The sequence below is a fragment of the Panicum virgatum genome, chromosome 2K, assembly GCF_016808335.1.
Source record: "Panicum virgatum strain AP13 chromosome 2K, P.virgatum_v5, whole genome shotgun sequence".
Lineage (NCBI taxonomy): Eukaryota > Viridiplantae > Streptophyta > Magnoliopsida > Poales > Poaceae > Panicum > Panicum virgatum.
Genome location: NC_053137.1, coordinates 61,023,040 through 61,044,004, shown reverse-complemented (window position 1 = coordinate 61,044,004; position 20,965 = coordinate 61,023,040). Strand labels below are relative to the sequence as shown.

Here is a 20,965-nt window from a genome sequence, read left to right as displayed (position 1 = left end):
GGAGTTGATCCGACACTTTGTATGCAAAGCATGGAGACACATGACACGAGCCCAACAAGTGCTCATTTTCAGGTGGAGACTGGCAGCAGCGTCTGCCTCCAGTCCGCACGTTCACGCAGCGGCAATCCATCGAGCAGGTGGTAGTGTGGTACGCGGGAGCAGAGGCAAGGAAGGGGACACACCAAAGACCTCAAGGTTGGGGGGAGGCGGGTCAGTTACCGGAGGGCGACATGACGATGAGGCGGTCGGCGAGCGGCACGGCGGGGTCGTTGACCTTGACGGTGATGCTGCCGCCGGTGCCGGTGACCCACCCCTGCGCGTAGAAGTGGCGGCAGAGCTCCGCCACCAGCTCCCGCGCCTCCCGCACCGGCTCGCCGCTCAGGTACGCCTCCGATGCCGTCGCCCCCGTCCCCGCCGGCGCCTCGCAGCCGCACCCACCGCACGACATGGCTGGTGGCTGCCTGCTTCCTCGGCCGCTCCCGGTGGGGTGTGGTGGGGGGATTCGGGCTGCTCCGCCTCGTCTTATTATTCTCCGCGTGCCGCCGGGGCGGCACGGTCGCGAGCCGCCGCGGGCGACGAGGACGACGAGGACGGGCGGTGCGGGCGCGAGGAGGACGACGAGGACGGGCGGCGCGGGTCGGGACAGGCACCGCGGGCGCGAGGAGGAGGACGAGGATGGGCGGCGCGGGCGCGAGGAGGACGACGAGGACGGGCGGCGTGGGTCGGGACAGGCGCCGCGGGCGAGAGGAGGACGACGAGGGCGGGCGGCGCGGTAGCGATGAGACTGACGGCGCGGGATGCGCGGACGGAACCCGGACGGGTACGCTCCGTCCCTCGAAATTTGACGGGCAGAGGGAACCCGCATGTGGGTCGAATATCCTCTCCTGGAGCCGCTTCACTCCCTTCGCCCCTCATCCAAACAGACTAAAAATAGGTCGGCTCTAACCAGGTTCGCTCCGCACCTCAACCAAACACACGGGTAGTGTATCTCGGGTTGTGTTTAGATGAGGTGAAAAATGGATGCGAAAAGTCACACAGAGCGGGCAGGAGGAGGCAAGGAGATGCGAAAAGTCACACAGAGCGGGTAGTGTATCTGCCGTGATTCGAGCCTGCAGGAGATCTTCTCAGGTGCACCTTGCGCTCCGTGCCCCACAGAGCGGGCAGGAGCAGTAACTAATCCGCCCGTTCGGTCGTTGACAGCTGTCACTACTACAGAATAGGCCTTTGTTCCAAATCATTTATCCCGGTTACCTTTGGGCCCGGAACAAAAGGTGGCTTTTGTCCCGGGTCCAAAGGCTAGCCGGGCCAGCGGGGGGATAGGGGCCTTTTGTCCCGGGTGGAGCCACCAACCCGGACAAAAACCCCCTTTTGTCCCGGTTGGTGGCTCCACCCGGGACAAAAGGTCCAACCCCTTTTATCCCGGTTGGTAACACCAACCCGGACAAAAGGGTGACCCTTTTATCCCGGTTGGTACCACCAACCGGGATAAAAGGACCCTTTTATCCCGGTTGGTGTTACCAACCCGGACAAAAGGCCCCTCCACGTGATAGTTCAAAAGAGAGTTATTCTTTACTGAGTCACATGTACTACTTAGTTGAGTTGGCAAGGAAGCCATGCGTTAGGCAATAGATCTTGGGTTCCAATCCCGCAGGGCGCAAATATTTTTTTAGCGCGAGGGACATTTTGTCCCGGTTCTACCACCCGGGACAAAAGCCTCCAGCGCTTTTGTCCCGGCGGCCGAATCCCGGTTCCAAAACCGGGACAAATGGCTATATGGAACCGGGACAAAAGGCTGTTTTTATAGTAGTGTGTGTCTTCTTCCACCCTTGCATCCGGCTGAAGCTTGGCCGCAGCGGCCATGGCGGTTTCGCGAGAGTGGTACGGCCAGATGACAGAGTCGGCTAAACGCAGCGGACCCCGAACCACGATGTCATTAGCGACATTCTGACACGACACAACAACTTTAAACACCGACTGACAGACACGAACCACGGCTAGGCGATCCGGACGCACCGAGAGGTGGAAGTTCAGCATGTTTTCTGATGAGGTGCAAGTTGAAACGAGGAGAGCAGGAAGCCGGCGTGAACCAGACAAATGCAGGCGTGAGGGGGACGACGGAACCTGGGTGAACAGCAGTGTGGAAATCGGAGAGGAAGCGATTCTGCGCTGCAACTCCCGGCGTGACGATGACGTGCTTCTGCCGCCGTGGCGCGCCGGACCGGTGAGTCTCCTCTGCAGTACTGCTGAGGGACTACACCCACTGACATGTGGGCTCCACATATATGTGGCCCACTTGTCAGAGAAACTAGTCCCTCTGCAGCAAGTTAGAGGAACCTCTCGCGCGCCGGACTCCCGCGGGGCCAGGAGGTTTGGCCGAGCTTGCGGCACTAGCACAGACGGCCGGTTGTGGGTGTGGGGTGGTGGTGCTGGTGGCGGCGGCGGCGACGGAGGTGGGGGTGGGGCGGCTCCAAGGCGGAGCCGCCGGCGTCGCCAGCGCGTCCACCAGGGGCAGACGAGCCAGACATCCCTTCCGCTTTCAGCGGCCCGAAGCCGACGACCTTGATCAAACGTGGCACTGGACGCCATGTTTGGTCTCGTTGGAAGATCGAGAAGCAAGCAAGAGGAAGGCTGCTGCTGCACGGGATTGGATGATGATCAGATGCTGTACAATATATTGTTCGATTCGAATGCATGCTACACCGTACCGTATCACGCTGACGGCACGTACTGGAACGAAACAAATTAGTAATAAGATCATCTGTCAGCGCACGCACCCGTTATTAAGTAGAGGCATTATTACTTACTAATTTCCTTCGTGCATACAGCAGTCTCAATCGATCTCAATAATCTATGCAGCTAGCTATTGGAGCCTGCCTCGATCATGTTCAAGTTTCAAGGCCGCCGGCCTTTCAGAACCAACACGCACAATCTCAACCTCTACGGATACAGCAGGTAGAACCACAGTCAAAGCTGTAATAATTGAGGTCCGGCTCCGGCTCATGATAACCAAACGTGAATTCTCCAAGCCCTGGATGCAGCACACCCGAGCGACGGTAGCACATTTCACACACTTTCTTCACATCACTGTGTCCACATGGAAACACCTTCTTTCTTCTTGGATCGTGAGGAATATCGTCAAAGCGACGGGAGCATATCTTGCAAAAGGTATCCACTGCAACATGTAATTGATACAGTAAGCCAAAGCCATGCAACAAGTATATACAATACTGTATATAGACATGAGGTACTTTTGCCATCACGCCGCTTAGACCACCAAAGAGGGACACCCAATACACTGTAGGCTTCAGTAACTGGTTCATCTGAAAACAAAAGAGACAAACTTATAGCAAGCCCAAAAATAACACAATTATAGCAACAATTGGAATAGCGAATATACTGTTGGAAAAGCTCCCAGGGCAATAGGCTGCCTGCCAAGTAGTGTTGGGTAAAGGAGTGTGCCGCTACCTCTGGCTGTGGGAGATCAGACTGAATGTAATCATAAGAACAAGAAGGTCCTTGCAACTAGTACATTTCTATTCTACGCACCCTCGGTCCAATTGTCTATCGCTCCATGGCCAGGAAAGAAAAATAGCCGCAACAACTATCAATCTCCGTCCTATTAATCATAACCTACTAGATACATACATTTAGTAGTTCAAACTTCTGAATTTCACAGCACAGTACGTGTTGTTTGCAAACATAGGTGCTGAAACTGAATCGGTTTTACAGACAAATCATCCTTCGTAAGTGGCACTTTGACAAGAGAAGGTACTCCAGCAGTATCAATTTGCACTTGTTTTGTCTCACAATCTAGTATGATAGCAAGCATATTACACATAGCTGTTGATGTCAAACAACTATCGAAGAAAAATGTGTTTGCTTATCTAATACTTAATCTGCAACCCAAGGCAACATGAGTTGCGATACCTAGAAAACCATAATGAAGTTCACTGTTAATCTTTTATTTAGCTCCAAGATTGGATGAAGTGCAGGAAGAGGGGAGGTAAAGTATATATATTTAAACTCTAAAGCTACTGAAATTCCAACAAATAAAATCTCAAGGATAGCAGACAAGGTCGGGAACCTGCTCCAGCGGCATTAAAGAAGAAGGCCAGCAGCTAACAAGCCTAGGTAAAGCAATTATTACATTACAATCCTATTTATGAAATAAGTACACACACAGAATAATCAGCCCTATTGCACACATAATTTAGATTGAAGTAATAGAAATATTTAATTATTTAAACTTGGTGTGGCCCCACCCAGTCGACAATCTTCCTCACTTTCTTTAATTTATTCAATAATCTAGACTTATAGATAACACTGTTTGGTCTTATGGATCTTGTTGCAGAGCTTTTCTGAAATCGAAGGTTTATTCCAAGAAAATATGAGATGATGTGCGACACAGGTAAAAATCTTCATCTCTGGTCCTTGTAGTTGGTCTGCATTGGAGATATGGCATAGCGAAATTGTTTTATTTTTTTGTTGTTGTTTGCTTGTCACAGAATGTGGGTTCTTGGGTCATGATAAGAAGGGATTTCCTTTGTAAGGCATGAGACTTGAATTAAAATCACTGAAAATGTTACCAGGCGGTTCTTCTCATTTTCAAATGTGAACTGAATTTTTTTTCACACATCAACTTCATCATTCAAGAATGAGGCAGCTATTGCGCATTGTTAGAAACCATGTTGATGGAACTGCTTCTATTAAAAGTGAAACTAGCTCACATTCAGAAGAGCTGCAGGAGGCACACTGTGTTTGTCTGCCACAGTAAAATATTAGAGGTAATGTTTAGCTCTTCCGGAATGAGATATTATGTGATCATGCAGCTAAAAAACTATTTACGGTAATGCAATGGACCAGACCTCTCACACGAATGACTACAATGTTTAGTTGAAGTATCGCAATTATAACATGTTATTTCAATAGAAAAATTCTGAAATCATGGTGCAATGTATATATGCCTAAAATGTATACAAGTTTGTGATGGTTTTAGTGATAGCAAAATTACTTTGCAACAGCACATTGCAATCATCAATCCTAGCCTGTTAGCATATCACTAAATTCATTTGCAAACTTTACTTGATACTATTTGTTATTGGTTCCAAGCTCATTATGTTGCATTCTATATTTTTTTTGGACCGCATTAGAGCTTCTATCACACTCTGTTTGTATCTTTTCAGGTCCTGAGTCCTAACATTAGTTTTATACATGTGTTGGAAATATCTATTAGATTGCACTGCCACTCATACAGTTGTTCAAAACAATGGAGCACCCCTATAAATATGTATAGAATGTAGAGCCATGGAAGCTTGAAATATGGGGCCAGGGGTGGAAAATAAACAAATAAAAAGAGCCCCTCCTACCATTGTATTCTAGATTTACCACCAGTTTGTTATATGTATATATGGTACAATAATTGCTATGATTCCTTTTTTTTCACACTACTTATCATATTCTTCCAAGATGCTTCGAAAAGATTTCTGGTATTATAGCTGGTATTGCTGTTCCAAGTACTCCATACATTAAGCCTAGGACAAATCCGATGTTCTAAACAGAGCTCAGACCCAGAACATAGTTTCATACCGTAAAATGATTTCCCCTCTAGAAAATGGTAATGTACTACCCACTCACTCATAAATAATTTCATGTTTTCATCCATAGTAGTTAGGGGATAGGTATATTTGTATGTTGACCGTCCTGATTTGGCTATAAAAAATTCAGCATGCTGTAGCTATGGGATTTTTGCCTAAAAATGCACCTGTATGAAATCAGTGGGGAGTGTGGTGGCATCCTGTTGCGTGGAGATAGAATTATGAGAGGCACGAGAAGCAGATCATACCTAAGCGAGTGCAAGTGACAACTTGATCGGAATTACGTCTGCTGGCGAGCTCGAAGAAGAAGAGAGTCCGTGGACCAGGAAGGAAGGAGAAGCAACCAGAACGCTTCGGACGAGCCAAAAAGTTGCCATGAGCCCACCTGGCGCCATTGTGAAAAAAGTGATTCTGGGTCAGCCACCCAGGAGCAGGCTCATACTCCTTGCCCTGAGTCAACCAATAATTCAAAGGAAAGGAAAATTAGTACAGAAAATAGATGGTTGATCGAGTTCAGTACTTCATCTATCTACGTACTGCATCAGTTGTGTTTTTATATTCCATCCATCCATCCATCCATCCACCCATCCCAAAAGAAGTCATTCTTAATAAATAGTGATAACTGAAGGCAGCGGCAATTGATCGAGCAGGGCAGTTGGACAGTTGATTGTCCATCTGATCCATTTAATTTAATCTAGTCTCTCTGTGTGTGTATGTGTGTGCAATGAATGCATATATATGAGACGGGAGAAAATGAAGGATGTACGAGATGCCGAACGAACCGGATGCATAGAGTTGTAGTGGCTGAGGCATTTAGTGGCAAGCTGATGATGAATAGCTAGCATCTCCAAATACCCCACCTCCGTGGATCTAACGGACAGCATTTACGTACGGAGAAACAAGGGGAAGAAGCAAACAATAATAAATAAGTACATAATAAGTTGATTGTGCATTATAATAATATATATAATAAAAGGGAATTAAAGAGTTTTCAGGAGAGGAGATGGATGGAAAGATATATACCTGCGCTTTTCCTCTTCAATCATCTCAACCTGTTCTTCAGTGTGCGGCAGATCGATGCGGATGGGTTGGGGATCCGGTAGGCAGAAGAGTGAGGCGACCAGCCACCGCCACCCCCAACGGTGGACATGCATCAGTATTGCCTCGCTTTCATCTCTATGGAAAAGATTCATCTCCGCCGCTACCATTGCATCCAAGGACGCCTCCAAGGCGCGTGTCCTAGCTGCTGCTTCCGCATCCGCAGCAGGAGGAAGGGAGGTCGCCGAGGCCATGGCGCTCCGATCCGTCGAGGGGGTAGGCGGCGGCGGCGGCTGGTGGTCTGGGGGCTAGGGCCAGAGAGGAAGGGACCTCGCCGTGGGCCCGTTTGTTGGAATATATATAATATATATAATAATAATAAACCTCCTTATCCCCCGAAGATTTCGAGCGCATCCGGCTCACCGGCCCCGCCCACGCGACGCGTGCCCCTCGCGGGCCGCGGCCACGCGGCAGCGATCCTGCCGCCCGCGTCCGCTTGTCGCCGTGCGGCTCTCTCGGCGCCCCCACGTGATGCTGGATCCCACTCCCGCCCTCTCCCCCGCCGCACCGTGAACCCGTCGCCGCTCCCGCCGCAGCCCCCCAACTTCGGCCGCCTTCGCCGCTGCGTCCGCCGCTCCTGCTTCCTCTGTCTACCGTCGCGCCTCCTCCTGCCGGCTGCAGAGTCTCTTCCGCTCGCCGCCGCGCCTCCTCCGCGGGGGCCGGCCGCGGAGCCTTCTCCTCCCGTCGGTCGCAGCGCCGCCTTCGCCGGCCACGGAGCCTCCTCGCCGCTCTGCCCGCCGGCCGTGGAGCCTCTCCCGCTCGCTGCTGCGCTCGCCGGCCGCGGAGCCTCTCCCGTTCGCCGCAGCGCCTCCTCCGCGGGCGCAGGCCGCGGAGCCGCTTCCTTCCGCCGGCCACGGCGCCGCCTTCGCCCGTCGCTGAGCCTCCTCGCCGCTGCGCCCGCCCCTGCTTCTTCTACCCGCGGGCGCCGGCCACGGAGCCGCCTCCGCCCTCAACCGCGTCTCCTTCGCAGGCGCCAGCAGCGCTCCCTCCGCCCGGAGCCGCGGCTCCTCCCGCCGGCCGCGGAGCCGCCTCTGCCTCCGTCGCGTCCCCGTTCAAGCCTGTTCGTTGCCCTGGCGGCACCCTACGTTCCCGCCTCAGGCCGTCGGCTGCCTCGCCGCCACTCCTGCGTATTCGCTTCCTACCGTGCCGTTGCTCCGCGCTCCCACCTGAGGCCGCTGGCTATAGCGCCGCCACTCCGGCGCGTTCGCTACCTGCCGTGCCGCCGCTCCGCGCTCCTGCCTGAGGCCGCCGGCCGCCGCTCCGCCACTCCAGGCGCGGTCGCGGTCTACCGGGACGCCGCCACCCCGCGCTCTCGCTTCAGGCCGCCGGCCGCCACTCCGCCACTCAGGCGCCGTCGCGGCCTGTTGGGATGCCACCCCGCGCTTCCGCTTCCGGCCGCCGGCCGTCGCGCAGCCACTCCGACGCGCTCGCCGCTTGCCGTGCCGCTGCTCTTGGCCACCGTTCTGCTGCTCCCGCATGCAGTAGCCGGGTGCCGCGCCGCCGCTTCCGGCTGCCACGCCGCCGGTCCTGCGCGCACACGTCGACCGATGTTCCCCTGGGCGCTGGACGGAAGCCGCGCTCACCCCTTCCCTGCTCGCTCACCGCATGCCGTGCTGCTACCAGCTCTCACGCGCATGCTCGCCAGCCATCACGCCGCCGCCCGCATGCGTTCGCTGCCATGTCGACGCCCCGTCGCTCCCGCCAGCGCGTTGATCCGCTGCCGTACGGCGCAGCGGAGCGCGCTACCTCGGTGGCACGCCTCCTCCGCCGACCGAGCGCTGCCACGCGCTCGTGCCGTCGCGCACCACTGCCATCACGAGCTCCCAATGCACCGCCTCGGTCGGCCGTCGCCACGACCCCCTTCCGCGCGTGCGGCGGTAGCACGCGTACCGGCCTAGTATGGTGGGATTGAATTACTTTCCTGGGCCGGTCTGTTTGGCTCCACCCAAGAAATAGAAAGCAACATTCCAACCTTTTCCAACGCCCGAAATTGCAGCCCACCTCAGATTCCGGACACCGAGCGAGCGGCGGCGCCTCATCTCGCCCCATGCTGAGCGCCGCCTCCATCGCCCACCTCGTCCAAAGCTGCAGATGGCGCTCAGTCAGAGGAAGCCCCGGTTCTCGGTGACCACGCTCATCTTCCTCCTCGCCGGCGTTTGCTGCTTGACTCTCCACGCTCCTCTGCTGCAACTGCGGGCCTTCCACCAACCTGTACGCCCCACTCCTCCCTTCCCTCTCTCCCCCCTCGGTACCGCCGGCCAGTGACCCGTCGTGGTATACTCGTGGCTTTTCTCCCGGGCATGGGGAATTTGGGCTTGGACCCCGAGGGCGTAAAATTTGGCGGGTTTGACCGCAGATCGACCACGGTTTGCCTCTGTCTGAGATCCAGGCTATCCTGGCGTTGCAATCAAGCCGATTGGACTTGGGTAGCTAGAGCTGTCAGCGCAAACCTAAGCTTGTTCCACCCCGTTCTCCTCTAATTGGTCACGCAAAACTTAAGATAGCGGTGAGGTTTGCTTCTCTGCTGCTGATTCTAGTTGCTCTTCCTCGGAATTTTATATATGTCTGTATTTGCGGACTGTTTTTGGATACTTTGATGTTTACACATAGTTTATAGCTTGCTGTTTTGTACATAGTTTAGAGCTTGATATTTTGTTTACTGCTTGCTATTCAGTAATTATACATAGTTCAGATCTTGCTATTTTGTTTGTGAAGGCGCACGACGGATCAAGTAGCGAAGCTGTTGGTGCGCAACATCACACGGCGGATCGAGGAGTACCGAGCTATTGGCGCCTCGGTCCCTAAACCGCGCACGCGATGACAACACAAAATCAACATCTCCACGCCATCTTTGATTCACCTCTTGACGTACTTGACCACGCCGCCTTTGTAGAGTGTGATTTTGGACTTGCAGGAGGTATGGTTCTCTGACAGTTGCTGAATTTCTTCTTGATTCATGTTCACGATTCATCCTTTTCAATTTCTGGGTTAGAGATTCATGATTCATGGGCAACGCTAGATGCATTTCCCCTGGTGAAGCCAAACTTTGCTAGGAAATTACTACAATTTACCATGTATTTAATTGAAAATTATTTATGATCCTTTGGTGTGCACCACGCTATTTTGGGACCTAGCTTTTCCTCTGTTCACGAATCACGATCCATCCTTCTTGGTTCATGATGTCAGTAACCCCTACACATTCACATTCAGTAGCTTAGGAGTTTCAGAGACCATTTTTGTGTGGTTCAGCTTTTTCATTTCATTTCAGCACAGCACAACACAACACTATGCTGGATATACATTGGTGGAATTACACCATGCTCTGCCTCTGCTCGTCTCATTCAAGTCATCCAGGCATGTTAGGCTCATGATTGTTTGCTCGATTCTTCTATGGTGTGGTATTGCTGCTGTATTTAGAGTTTAATTTCTTTAGCAGCTTGTCTTTATTAATAGCTTACAGTGTAAACATGGGTGCTAGTAGTTACTGTTGAGTTATGTTAAAACTATGCTAGTTATTATAGAGTGTATATTCACATATTTGGTATTTTGTTGCGTTAATTGAACAGTTGTTTTTTTGGTTATACAATAATTGCATGATTGGTTGTAGTTTTTTTATGCAAAAGCACAATCGCACAGTGCCTGCATATTTTTAATCGTATTATACCTCATAAACTCTAGTTAGGTAGCAGTACTAGAAGGGAATGTATCGAGTGCAAACTAAGTTTTGGTGCAAACTCCGTGCAAACCTACTAAAACAATTTCAAAAAATTCTAAAAAAAATCATGAATGTACTTCCCAGCTTACCTCATATATATATAAAATTTCATGGTCAAATTCATCTAAATCTAGAAGTTACAAAAATGGTTACACCTGGTACGCTTAGCGATCCAGATCGAATTTCACTCCCGGAAGGTAAACCCAAACACCGAATATATATAGGTGCTATTAGTATTGCTCGTGATCCGGTGAAACATGAGCTTACTAAGCATATTGGTGTTGATGCTTATTTCACCCGTGCACAGGTTCAGGATGATGAGATTGCTCTTCGCTATGTGCCTTCTGAGCTTCAGTTGGCTGATTTCTTCACAAAGGCACGGACTCGTGAGCAACATAGTTTCTATCTCTCCAAACTCAATGTGATTGATCCACCTTGAGTTTGAGGGGGGTGTTAGATGTATACATATGTTTGTATTTATCCTCGTTCTATAAGGGGTTTTGTGCATATTTTCTAACTCCTGTACCTGTATATATTTGGGCCTAGAGCCCTCATATTGAATACAAGTGCTATTCATAACATCTACTACGTTATGATTCCATCTAACCTCATTTGTAATCATTTTTTATTTCATTGCGTCCAAAGTTCCTCAGAGTAGACACTACTCTGTCCATGGATAATTCCGTGGTCAATAAATCTTGCTTCTTTTCTACTTCTTTGCACCTTGATGTAGTAATCACTTTTCGTATTTTACCTCTGTCTTCTTTTTTGTGCTTCTTTCATTTGCTGTACAGGTAAATATTTTTCTTCTTGCAATATTGACTATCTTGAAACTCCTTTTCTAAGATTCAAATATGATGAGATGACCATGAGCGGAAACCAATATGTACTGAAAATAATTCCATCAAATGAGTAACTTTGCATTACTTTATTTTCTTGAATGGAACTTTTGATACTTGCATTGTAGCGGAACCGTCCGAATTAAATCCCGTTTATGTACTTCTGCCACCTTGGGCTCGCAAAGCACATAAAAGGGAGTAATCCCTGTAGTCCGTCGAGTCAACCCGAAGGAAACTCGATGCAACCAATTCCGAGAAACCGATATTCATACACATTAAGCTCGCGATGGAGCCACAACAATTACATCATCACAGGCAAGATTTTATAACTTAAGATCAAATATTACATCGCTTGAATTAAAATGAGTTCTCTCACAGGCATGGCATAAGCAAGTTTATCGTTTTTCTTTCAGCGGAAGTAATGTCACGTGTAGATGCAGCACACTCAACGAGTAAGCACCGAGGCGTGGTCACAAGCCCACCGTACCATCCCCGATCACGCAACCAACTTGTCAAAGGTAGACAGACAAAGACAAAAGAAACAAAACCCTAAGTACTGGAAATGTACTCAGGGGACATATGCAACCTAGGGCATAGAAATGCCCGACTCTAGACTCTCAAGGATATGAAAGGCTATTTGTGGGCTTGGCTGAGCGACCTTAAGCAATTACTAAGTGAGTCCTTAGCCCAATTTTTTTTATTATAAGTGCGTTGTAGCATAATGAAATCAGGTTTCCAGGTCATCTTTGAATGAAACATAATACAACATAACTGAATCATAAACAATAGCATAATTAAAGCATGATAAAGGGTTATACAAACAATATAAAAACATTAGTGAGGTTGTCTACGATGCCCGTGCTAGATACGACAATGACTTGCGAATTGATTCGACTTATATTCCCGGGAATGTCCTAACATACAAGGCATATGCTTAGCCGCGTCCAGTTTTCCACATGTATACACTATACTGCTATACGCTTAATCACTGCGACGCATCACCACATATACCCACCCCAGCCTGTCTTGCCCCAAGTTCGAGACACTCCCGCCTCGCCCCCGGGATTAGCCCCCACAAGCGGTACCTCGGTCTCTGCCTGGCCAGACCCTGTGGGACCAGGCGCCCTCGAGTCAACCCAACCCAGCGGGTAGGACCTGTGCCCCTGTTCTTCGGGCAAGCAAAAGAGGGGCTTCAAAGGGTCCCACGTCCCCTCCTATGCATTCTAGCAGAAAAAGGTTGCCGATCCAGGGCGAACAACGATCGGGCCTTAAGCGACTCGGGCGGAGTCCATGACTTACCTTGTCATCACCTTCATACTCAACAAATCTCTGCCCGGTCTTTAGTGTGAACAATTCAATTTTCTAATAAAAATTTGATTTATAAAAACATTTGATAAGTTGTCCTACAACAAGTGACTCCATTCACTTGTATCTACCGTAATTAAACAACTAAGCACTACACCGTCATTTTCTTTTTATAACCATTACCATGGGATCAAGGATATGGTAAAAAGGGATAATATGCATGTGGGTTTCCAACCAACTCCTAAACTTAGAAAACATCATAATAAAAGAACAATACAATTCATGTGATAAGATGCTAAACAGGAGAAATGGACATGGTCATTATAGGCACCGTAAAGGTACCTACCTTGATATGAAGAATAACCGAGAAAACCAACAGACCAAGATAATTCAAGGTAGTTAGTCCGTTTAGAGAATCCTTAAATCTTCGGGCTTGATCACCACAAGATAACAAAGAACACCATAACCTCCAGATCAGCTCCACATCGTACGGTTAGCGATCCTATATGTGATATGCATGCATGAGATGACATGTGATAATGCAATCACAACCAAAATTACTACATATATAGCTCTCATATTTACCTTTTATCACAAAATGAGGGCTAGTTGTACTTCTTTACTATAACCTCAACCACCCTGTAGGATCGATAACACCGGCTAGAGGGGGGTGAATAGACGGTGACCACTAAAAACACAAACACTAGAGCAAATTTAATCAATACAACAAGAGAGATTAAATCACTAGCCTAGGTTGATCTAAATTGGGTTTGCAAGCCTAGGGTGAGCAAGAATACAATGGTCTCTGAGAATTGAACTTGCACAATGTAAATAATGAAATGAACAAGTTTAGAATTCACCACACAAGAAGACACAAAATTTATCCCGTGGTGTCGATGACTTGCCGGTCACCCCTAATCCACGTTGAGGTGGACTCAAAGCATCCAAGTGCTCCTCTATCAAGACTCCGCTTGATCTATGAGCCACTCGGTCAATGAGCCTCTCCAAACCTCGGATTTCCACTAAGGTTGCTTTTCACCACTCCGGTGAGGCAAGCACCGAACCTCTCACAAGCTCCACCGCGACCTCTTCACAATCTCCAAGGAAGAGCTCGACGGGGATCAGCACCAAGCCGTCTAGGAGGCGGCAACCTCCAAGAGTAACAAGCCAAGACCTTGCTTGATGATCTCCTAGTGCCCCCAAAGATCACACAATTGATGCAATGCACTAGGTTCACTCAATCTCACTTAGAAATGCAATCCCCAAGCAAGAGTGCGAGAGAGAGTGGAGGAAGGGCTCAAATGTGTTCAACAAGTGCTCAAAGGTGTCAAGAGAGGTACCCAAGCCCCGGGCTCCTTCTATTTATACCCCCTTCCTCTCAACTAGCCATTTGGAACAAAACTCGAAAAACAGGGTACCCGCGGACTATCCGGCTCACAAGGCTGGGCAGTCCGCCGTTGAAACCCCAACGGCTAGAAGTGCATTAAATGCACAGAAGAACGGTCGGATTTGAAAAGTGCGGACAGTCCGCCTCACAAGGCCAGACAGTCCGCCGTTCACGCTCAAAAACCACCAGAACCGCTTGGGGTCCTGTCCAAGTGCCTGCCACACAACGGCGAACAATCCACCTCACAAGGCCCGGACTGTCCGCCTCACAAAGAGGCGCCCCACCAGAAATTTGCAAGTTTCTGGTGGGCTGGCAAAACACACCGGCGGGCAGTCCGTGCCCCAGGGCCGGATAGTCCGCCGTGGACAGAAAGCCCCCCCACCAGAAACACTCAGTTTCTAGTGGCCTCCTCAGTCACCACTGCGGACAGTCCGCCCAGCGGGCCCGGACAGTCCGCCGTGGACTGAGAGGCAGCAACCAGAAACACAAAGTTTCTGGCACCCACTCTGGTCTCACCTGTGGACAGCCTGCCCTAGAGGCCCGGACAGTCCGCAGTTCACCAGAACCGCGTTTTCAAAAGATTTTCAAGTTATCCGCTGTTTCTTTTGAAATTCGCGCTCAAGTTAGCCCTCATGCAAATTATCAACTATATGATCTCTGTGGCACTAAAGGACCGTCAAGCAAGGTAAATTGACCCCTCTTGATAGTACGGCTATCTAGCCTATAACCCGGTCAATTCTCATCCACTAAACTTTGCTTGACCGGCAAAAGATAAAACCTATCTTTATACCTTTGCCTTGAGCCATCCAACACCAAGAGCACCACGAACGCACGTGTCCCTCAATGTTCCTTGACTCCAAGTGGACTTTCCTAGTTCAATCGCTTAGTTTTAAACATTAGTCCACAACCGTTGTCATTAATTACCAAAACACCACAAGGCCCCTAGATGCTTACAATCCCCCCTTTTGGTAATTGATGACAACAAAGCTCAAGAAGTTGATAATTGAAGGTTTATCAAACCAATCTTATACCAAGCAAGGCATAGGATGGGTTTGATATGAGTTTGAGAAAACTTATCTTGATTTTGAAATCCTTAGGATAGAATTAGATAAGAAATCCCAATCTCAAGCAAGTAGAGAGAACTCCCCCTTGATATATGCAATAAGAATTTCAATAGAGTTCAAGCACATGCGGAAGATTTTCAATATATTTTGATAGAGCTCCCCCTACATGGTTAGCAACCAAGGCACAAGAAATATATAGAACAATAGACAACCTCGATTAGCCAACACAAGTGCACTAGAATAGCATAATAAACGGAATATCCACCAATAGCACACATAATATCAAGTTCTAGCACACATAGACCACACATAGTTTAACACATATTACAAGATAGCACATCAAGGTTCATGCAAAAATTAAAAACATGCAATGCAATGCATTCTCCATGGATCTCCATGAGCTCCCCCTTGATCAAGCATCCATCTTCAACTTCTTGCACATCTTCTCCCCCTTTGGCATCAACTTGCCAAAAAGATCATCACTGTGGTGGCGGAGGAGGCCTCGGGTACACATTGTAGAAGTGAGATGTGAAGTCATCAAATATAGAAGTGAAGGAACTAAAGCAGTTCTGAAGATCCTGCTGCTACTGATGAAGCTGCTGGTACTATGCCTGAGTGCTAAGATTAGCGAACTGATCATTCAGAGCTGCCAAGTCATGCTGAAATCCTCTCTGCATATTGTCCATTCTTGTGACAAGGGGCTGATACACATTTGCTTGAACCTATCCTGAAATGTTACCCACATTTGTCTCAAGTGTGTCATAGCTGGTGACAAGTGCATCAAGCCTGTCATTAATATTATCATACTGCCCCTGCATGGCATCAACCTGACGAGTGACATCATTTCTCAGATCTCGCAGCCTGGGTGCCATAGCATTAATCATGCCCTGTTGCATGTTAACAAAATATTGATCAAAATATCCTGCAGGTGGCACCCAGTACTGTGGCTGTGGCTAAGGCGGTGGAGGCACATGCTGCTGTGGTTGCTCAGGCTGCTCATCCTCATCCTCATCATCATCCTCATCCTCACCAATATCTTCTTCATCATCTGGGAATGGAGTGAGGGGCCTCTGGAGGAAAGCAGACTCATTGATGAAAGGCCTGAAAGCTGTGTGAGCCACCTCACAATCACCTCTGAATCTAGTCTTCTCAAGAATCACTGCCATGATATAGGGTGCATAGGCTAGATTCACTGTTTTATCTACGGTGATATCATTGATATGATCCATCATGAGAGTAACCACATCAATAATTCGACCATTCATCACATGATCTATGATGTTCCAAAACTTGTCCCTCACCTTGCTCCTATCACCACTCTTAGGTAAGATGGTGACTCTGGCAATCTTGTTTATAACAGCAGGATGATGACGCAACCCAGTTGTTGTCCCAAACTGTAGCAGCACCGCCTAAATTAGACCAGCTTAAATGCACTAACCATCATCTTAATACTTAATCAAGTTACTGTGCACTTAAAATGGTGTAATCTGACAAGCTGTCGGGTAAATCCCGATTAAACTACTGTACTCCAGGATCATAATTGCACTAGTAGACCCGTACGAAGACAAGCACATGTGATACAAGCATACAGAAAACCTCAAATTAATTTACAACACAAGTTTTACATAAAAGGTTTGAATACAAACGACAGAGTTCAAAACACAGCGGAAGTTTAAAAACCGAGTTCGAAATACAATACGATAACCACGACGATGATACAAGGTGAGCTCCACATCATGCCCACCGATGTGATGCCAACCTTCCCGATCTTCATGGGGAAGACGGGGCCCACTCGACAGTCCACCCAGGAGGAAGCGGCTATCCAATCTAGGACGCGCAGACCTCCTCGAAGTTAGCGGGGACACAACCTGCTCAAGAGGGTTACAACAACAACCCTGAGTATACTAGTACTCAGCAAGGCTTACCCGACTCTGGGTATACTTAGCCCATTACCTAGACATGCAAAGCTTTTTGGCTCTGGAGTTCTTTTGCTGAAAGGATGCTAGCAGTGAATCCTTACTTTCAATATTTTAGCTCCAATTAGTATAGCGAGTATTAACTAAATTCGCTTAAGTATCTAGAGCTCACATGGTGGATCAGATTATCCTTCAGCAACTCACAAACCCACCTTTTCCCTTCCGTAATCATTCCACTTTCTTACTACGATGTGACACAGTGACCAAGGCTCTCATATCCGCGAGTCACGGCGAATCGATCCGATTTAACCTTGCAAGGTGGACCTAACTCACACGACACGTGAAAACCCCGTCGGGCCACACACATCAACTGTTCCCATTATCACCCCGACGTCTGAATCACGCCTGCCAAAACCCGGGTGAAGGGTCCCTCACGGCGAACTCCCGGAGAACCCGGAGGCGACATACTATCCAACACCCGCCATCATTCCACTCCCAGAGTAGCGGGTCGCGATTCAAAGTATCGGTGCAAATCAGGTAATTAGCTTACCGGTTTCGACTACCTCCTACTTCCGGCATGTAACACCCTAATTTTAAATTTCAGTATTTATTAATAAATTAATTGGCTTTATTTAATTTTCTAAGGTTTATTGTGTTTAGTTGGCATTTAATCTAATTTTTGTTCCTAATTAATTAAAATTTATCATAGGTTTAAATTTTTGTTGCATTCATGCTGGTGCATAATTTTATTTGAGTGTGGTTTGAATTCAAATTCAAATTTGAATTCAAACTTTGTTTGAATTAGAAATAGAAAAGGAGAAGAGTAGGAAAAAGAAAACCCAAGACCCAGCCCAACCCCAAGGTCTGGCCCAACCCACTCCCCTCCTTCTCCCCCGCTCGGCCCAGTCCCGCGTCACGCTCTTGGCCCAGCTTCGCACGGCCCGCCCTGCGGCCTGCCTCCGCCTCGGCCCAGCTCGCTCCGCAGCCCAGCCCCGCCTCCGTCGCTCGCCGCGCGCATCGCCCCGCTGACAGGGAGACCCCACCGGTCATCCCCCTCCTCTGCCCCGCCGCGCAACGCACCGCCGCGAACCCCGCCGGGGATTTCGCCGCGATAGTCACGGGCGCGCACGCCCAGACCCTTCCCCGCCGCCCTATAAGTCAACCCCGAGCCCCTGCGCCTTTCCCATCCAGTCGCGCCGCCTCTCCTAAACCCTAGCGCCGCCTCCATCCCGCTCCGCCGCGCTCCGCCACGCCGGTGAGCTCTGACCTGAGCAATTACTCACCGCCGTTGCCGCTCCAAGCCTGCTGACCTCCTTCTCGCCCTCGCAGGTGCCCCACGAGCCGACCCGCGGAGTCCAGGTGCCCGGAGAAGCCCCGCCACGTCTTGGTCCCGTGCGCAGCGCCGTCCGCCGCCGCTCGCCATCATCTCCGGCGCCGCCATGCCTCGTCCCGCCGGTTTGAACCCTCGGTGAGGACCCCTGCATCTTCCCGATTGTTATGCGCTAGAAGTTAGAGGCCCGTGCACCCGTTCCGAGGCCAGGACGGGGCTCGCCGGCGGCATGCCGCCACGCCCAGAGCCGCCTCACCGTCGGTGGGCATGCCCCCAGCCTTGCAGCTCCTCCCTAGGTACCCCAGTGGACAACCCATGCCGAGCTCGTCATTTTGCACCCAACCGCGACCCAAATGATCCACTGGAGCGCCAGAACGGCCAGCTCCGGCGAGCTCGCCGCCGCGGAGCTCTGCTCCGGCGGTTTGCGCCGCCGCCGTCGCCCGCGAAGCAGCCCCGCCGCCCGATCTGAAGTCTACGACCGAGATTAGATCGGAGCCGCATTAGATCTCGGCCGCCAGATCCAGATCCAAGCACCCAGATCCAAACTTACCAGTTCGCCCCGCACTTTTGCTAAAGAACCCCTGAAGTTTTCTACAATCAACCCGCGCTCCATAGCCTTTGAAAAATAATTACAGTTTAGTCCCGTTTTTAGCACAAAACCCCCTGAGCTTCTTTAAAATGGAACCCGCAGTCCAGACTTGTCCTTTTTGCGAGTTAGACCCCAGAATTAATGTTTATTTATGTCTAGGCCCTCGGTTTTAGCAGAAAAGCCCCTGGAACTTCAGTTTTCTTACAAATAAGCCCCTAGGACTTGTTTTTGGCCTAGAAAATGCGTTTTAGCTTCGTTTTTAGCGTTCTTTATATCCACGCGATCGTTGTAACGCGTAGAATAGTTCTAGAGTAGTTTTGTGCGCTGTTTTCATGTATTGATGTACTGTTTCTTAGTTTTTGTTAGTATTTGCTTGTATGCTTATTGTTGTGCATTGTTTTGGCCATGTGTTCGTGAGTAGACGTTGATCCATCTGAGGAGCCCCAGTACCAGTACCCGGAGCAGCCGTCTTCCGAGCACTTTGAGCAGCAGCAGGAGCAGTACGAGGAAGGCAAGTATAACATGAACAACCCATCACTTTTAAATACATTTTCATACTGCATTTTAATACTGTATGCCTTTAAGGACTTTCCTAGCCAGTTTATATCCTTTATATATATCCTTGGGTTGCATTTTGGTTAGTCGTGCTAGGTTGCTGCGCTACAACACACTCTGGTCCTTTTTAATTAATTTGATTAATGGTTTACTCGAATCTAATCCTGAGAGTGGCACTCTGTGTGGCTTGAGTGGCTCACGTCTCGTTAAAATTGGCTTTTGTTAGAAACATGGTTTAGGGGGCCAGCACGGTGCTTAGTGCTTGGTTGGCCACTCTCCATAAGGACCGGTTCATAGAGCGACAACCTGGGACAACAGCGCTACCACAAGGCTAGAATGGGATAGACTTGGCGTAATAATTAGATCTTTTTGGTTTGGAGTAACTTACCTGCGGGGCAAGAGTAGTAAGCTTCAATGGTCCCTGCTCCTCCGGCTGGTCTGTGCTTGGTTTGCGTACCTGTGCTTGTACCCCCGTGAGGTGGGCCCCATCGTCGCCGACCTAACTCTCGCGATTACGCCTTACCAACGAGATTCTTTTTAAAGGCCTCGTAGTGAGTCGTTGGCCATCTCACCTAAGGAAGTGTGATGAACAACTGGCGTAGCTCACGACTTGTGGGTAAAGATGTGCAACCTCTGTAGAGTGTAAAACTGGTATACTAGCCGTGCTCACGGTTATGAGCGGCCCAGATCCTCCTTTTGATTAGTGAAGTTATCTCCTTCCGACGAGGGAGGTGCTTCTCGGGGTTTACCTTGGTGGCTTGGTTTCAGTTTGGTTCTCAGTAGTAACATGTTTAAATTTGATTAATAACTATGTAACTGGGTTAATGGTAAATCATCAACTCGTAGTAAATAGCTTAAATAAAATCTTGCCAACACTTAAAAGCTAATGCAGTTGAGTCAGCCAGCCTAGAGCCTCATAGTTTGTGTTATACTTGTTGAGTACAAGTTGTGTACTCACTCTTGCCTCTTCTCTACTTTTTCCTCTTGGCTACGCTACTGCTGCTCAGTTCCTGCCGACACGAGGGAGTTCGTCCAGCGCTACCAGGACTACGAGGACTTCTAGGTGCTTCGTCTCCCAGTCGACGTCCCTGTGGCGCCCTGCTTCAGCTTCGGAGAGCTCTTTCGTATTTTGTACTTCGCTTCCGCTGTATCAGACATTTATGTCATTATTGTAATAAATAACATTCGTATTTCGATTTATTATGTCTTATTCGTGATATGTGCTATGATATACTGTTCATTCTGTTGTATATACGTGTGACTTGATCCTGGCACGTATATGATTGCTCGGTTTATGTTCTTTTATAAACCGGGTGTTACAGAGTGGTATCAGAGCCGTATCGACTGTAGGACGAAGCCTAGATAGAACTGGTCGAGTTTTAGGACTTCTTCTCACCAATCCTTGTCTGCTGAAACTATTTTACTATTATACCCCTTGACTTCTATGACTTTTTATCCGTCTTGCCTTGATTTCTCTCTCTGAAGAATAGTTTCGTAGATTTTGGCCTGAATCAGTCATCTGACCACCATGAGTATTAGGTAGGTGACCTTCTATAATAATACGATAGCACAT

At 49.2% G+C, this 20,965-nt stretch overlaps 2 protein-coding genes across 3 annotated transcripts; one reads left to right on the top strand and one right to left on the bottom strand.

Moving 5' to 3' along the window:
- Window positions 1-2,776: 2,776 nt before the first annotated feature.
- LOC120692022 lies at window positions 2,777-6,998 on the bottom strand. 2 transcript variants are annotated; one of them, XM_039975241.1, is made up of 6 exons: window positions 6,618-6,998; window positions 6,377-6,464; window positions 5,843-6,044; window positions 3,398-3,471; window positions 3,249-3,320; window positions 2,777-3,172 (listed from the first exon to the last, which is right to left on the bottom strand). In XM_039975241.1, the coding sequence occupies exons 1-6, from the start codon at window positions 6,884-6,886 to the stop codon at window positions 3,077-3,079; spliced, it is 801 nt and encodes a 266-aa protein (XP_039831175.1). In that variant the 5' UTR covers window positions 6,887-6,998; the 3' UTR covers window positions 2,777-3,076. The 2 variants fall into 2 exon arrangements, with proteins under 2 accessions (XP_039831175.1, XP_039831169.1); XM_039975235.1 differs by lacking the exon at window positions 3,398-3,471 and having other exon boundaries at window positions 6,618-6,997.
- Window positions 6,885-11,119, top strand: LOC120695552 (WAS/WASL-interacting protein family member 1-like). The gene is made up of 4 exons (XM_039978770.1): window positions 6,885-6,908; window positions 6,959-8,903; window positions 9,408-9,609; window positions 10,715-11,119. Exons 1-2 carry the CDS (start codon window positions 6,885-6,887, stop codon window positions 8,588-8,590), a joined length of 1,656 nt encoding a protein of 551 aa, XP_039834704.1. The 3' UTR covers window positions 8,591-8,903; window positions 9,408-9,609; window positions 10,715-11,119.
- The last annotated feature ends 9,846 nt before the right edge of the window (window positions 11,120-20,965 follow it).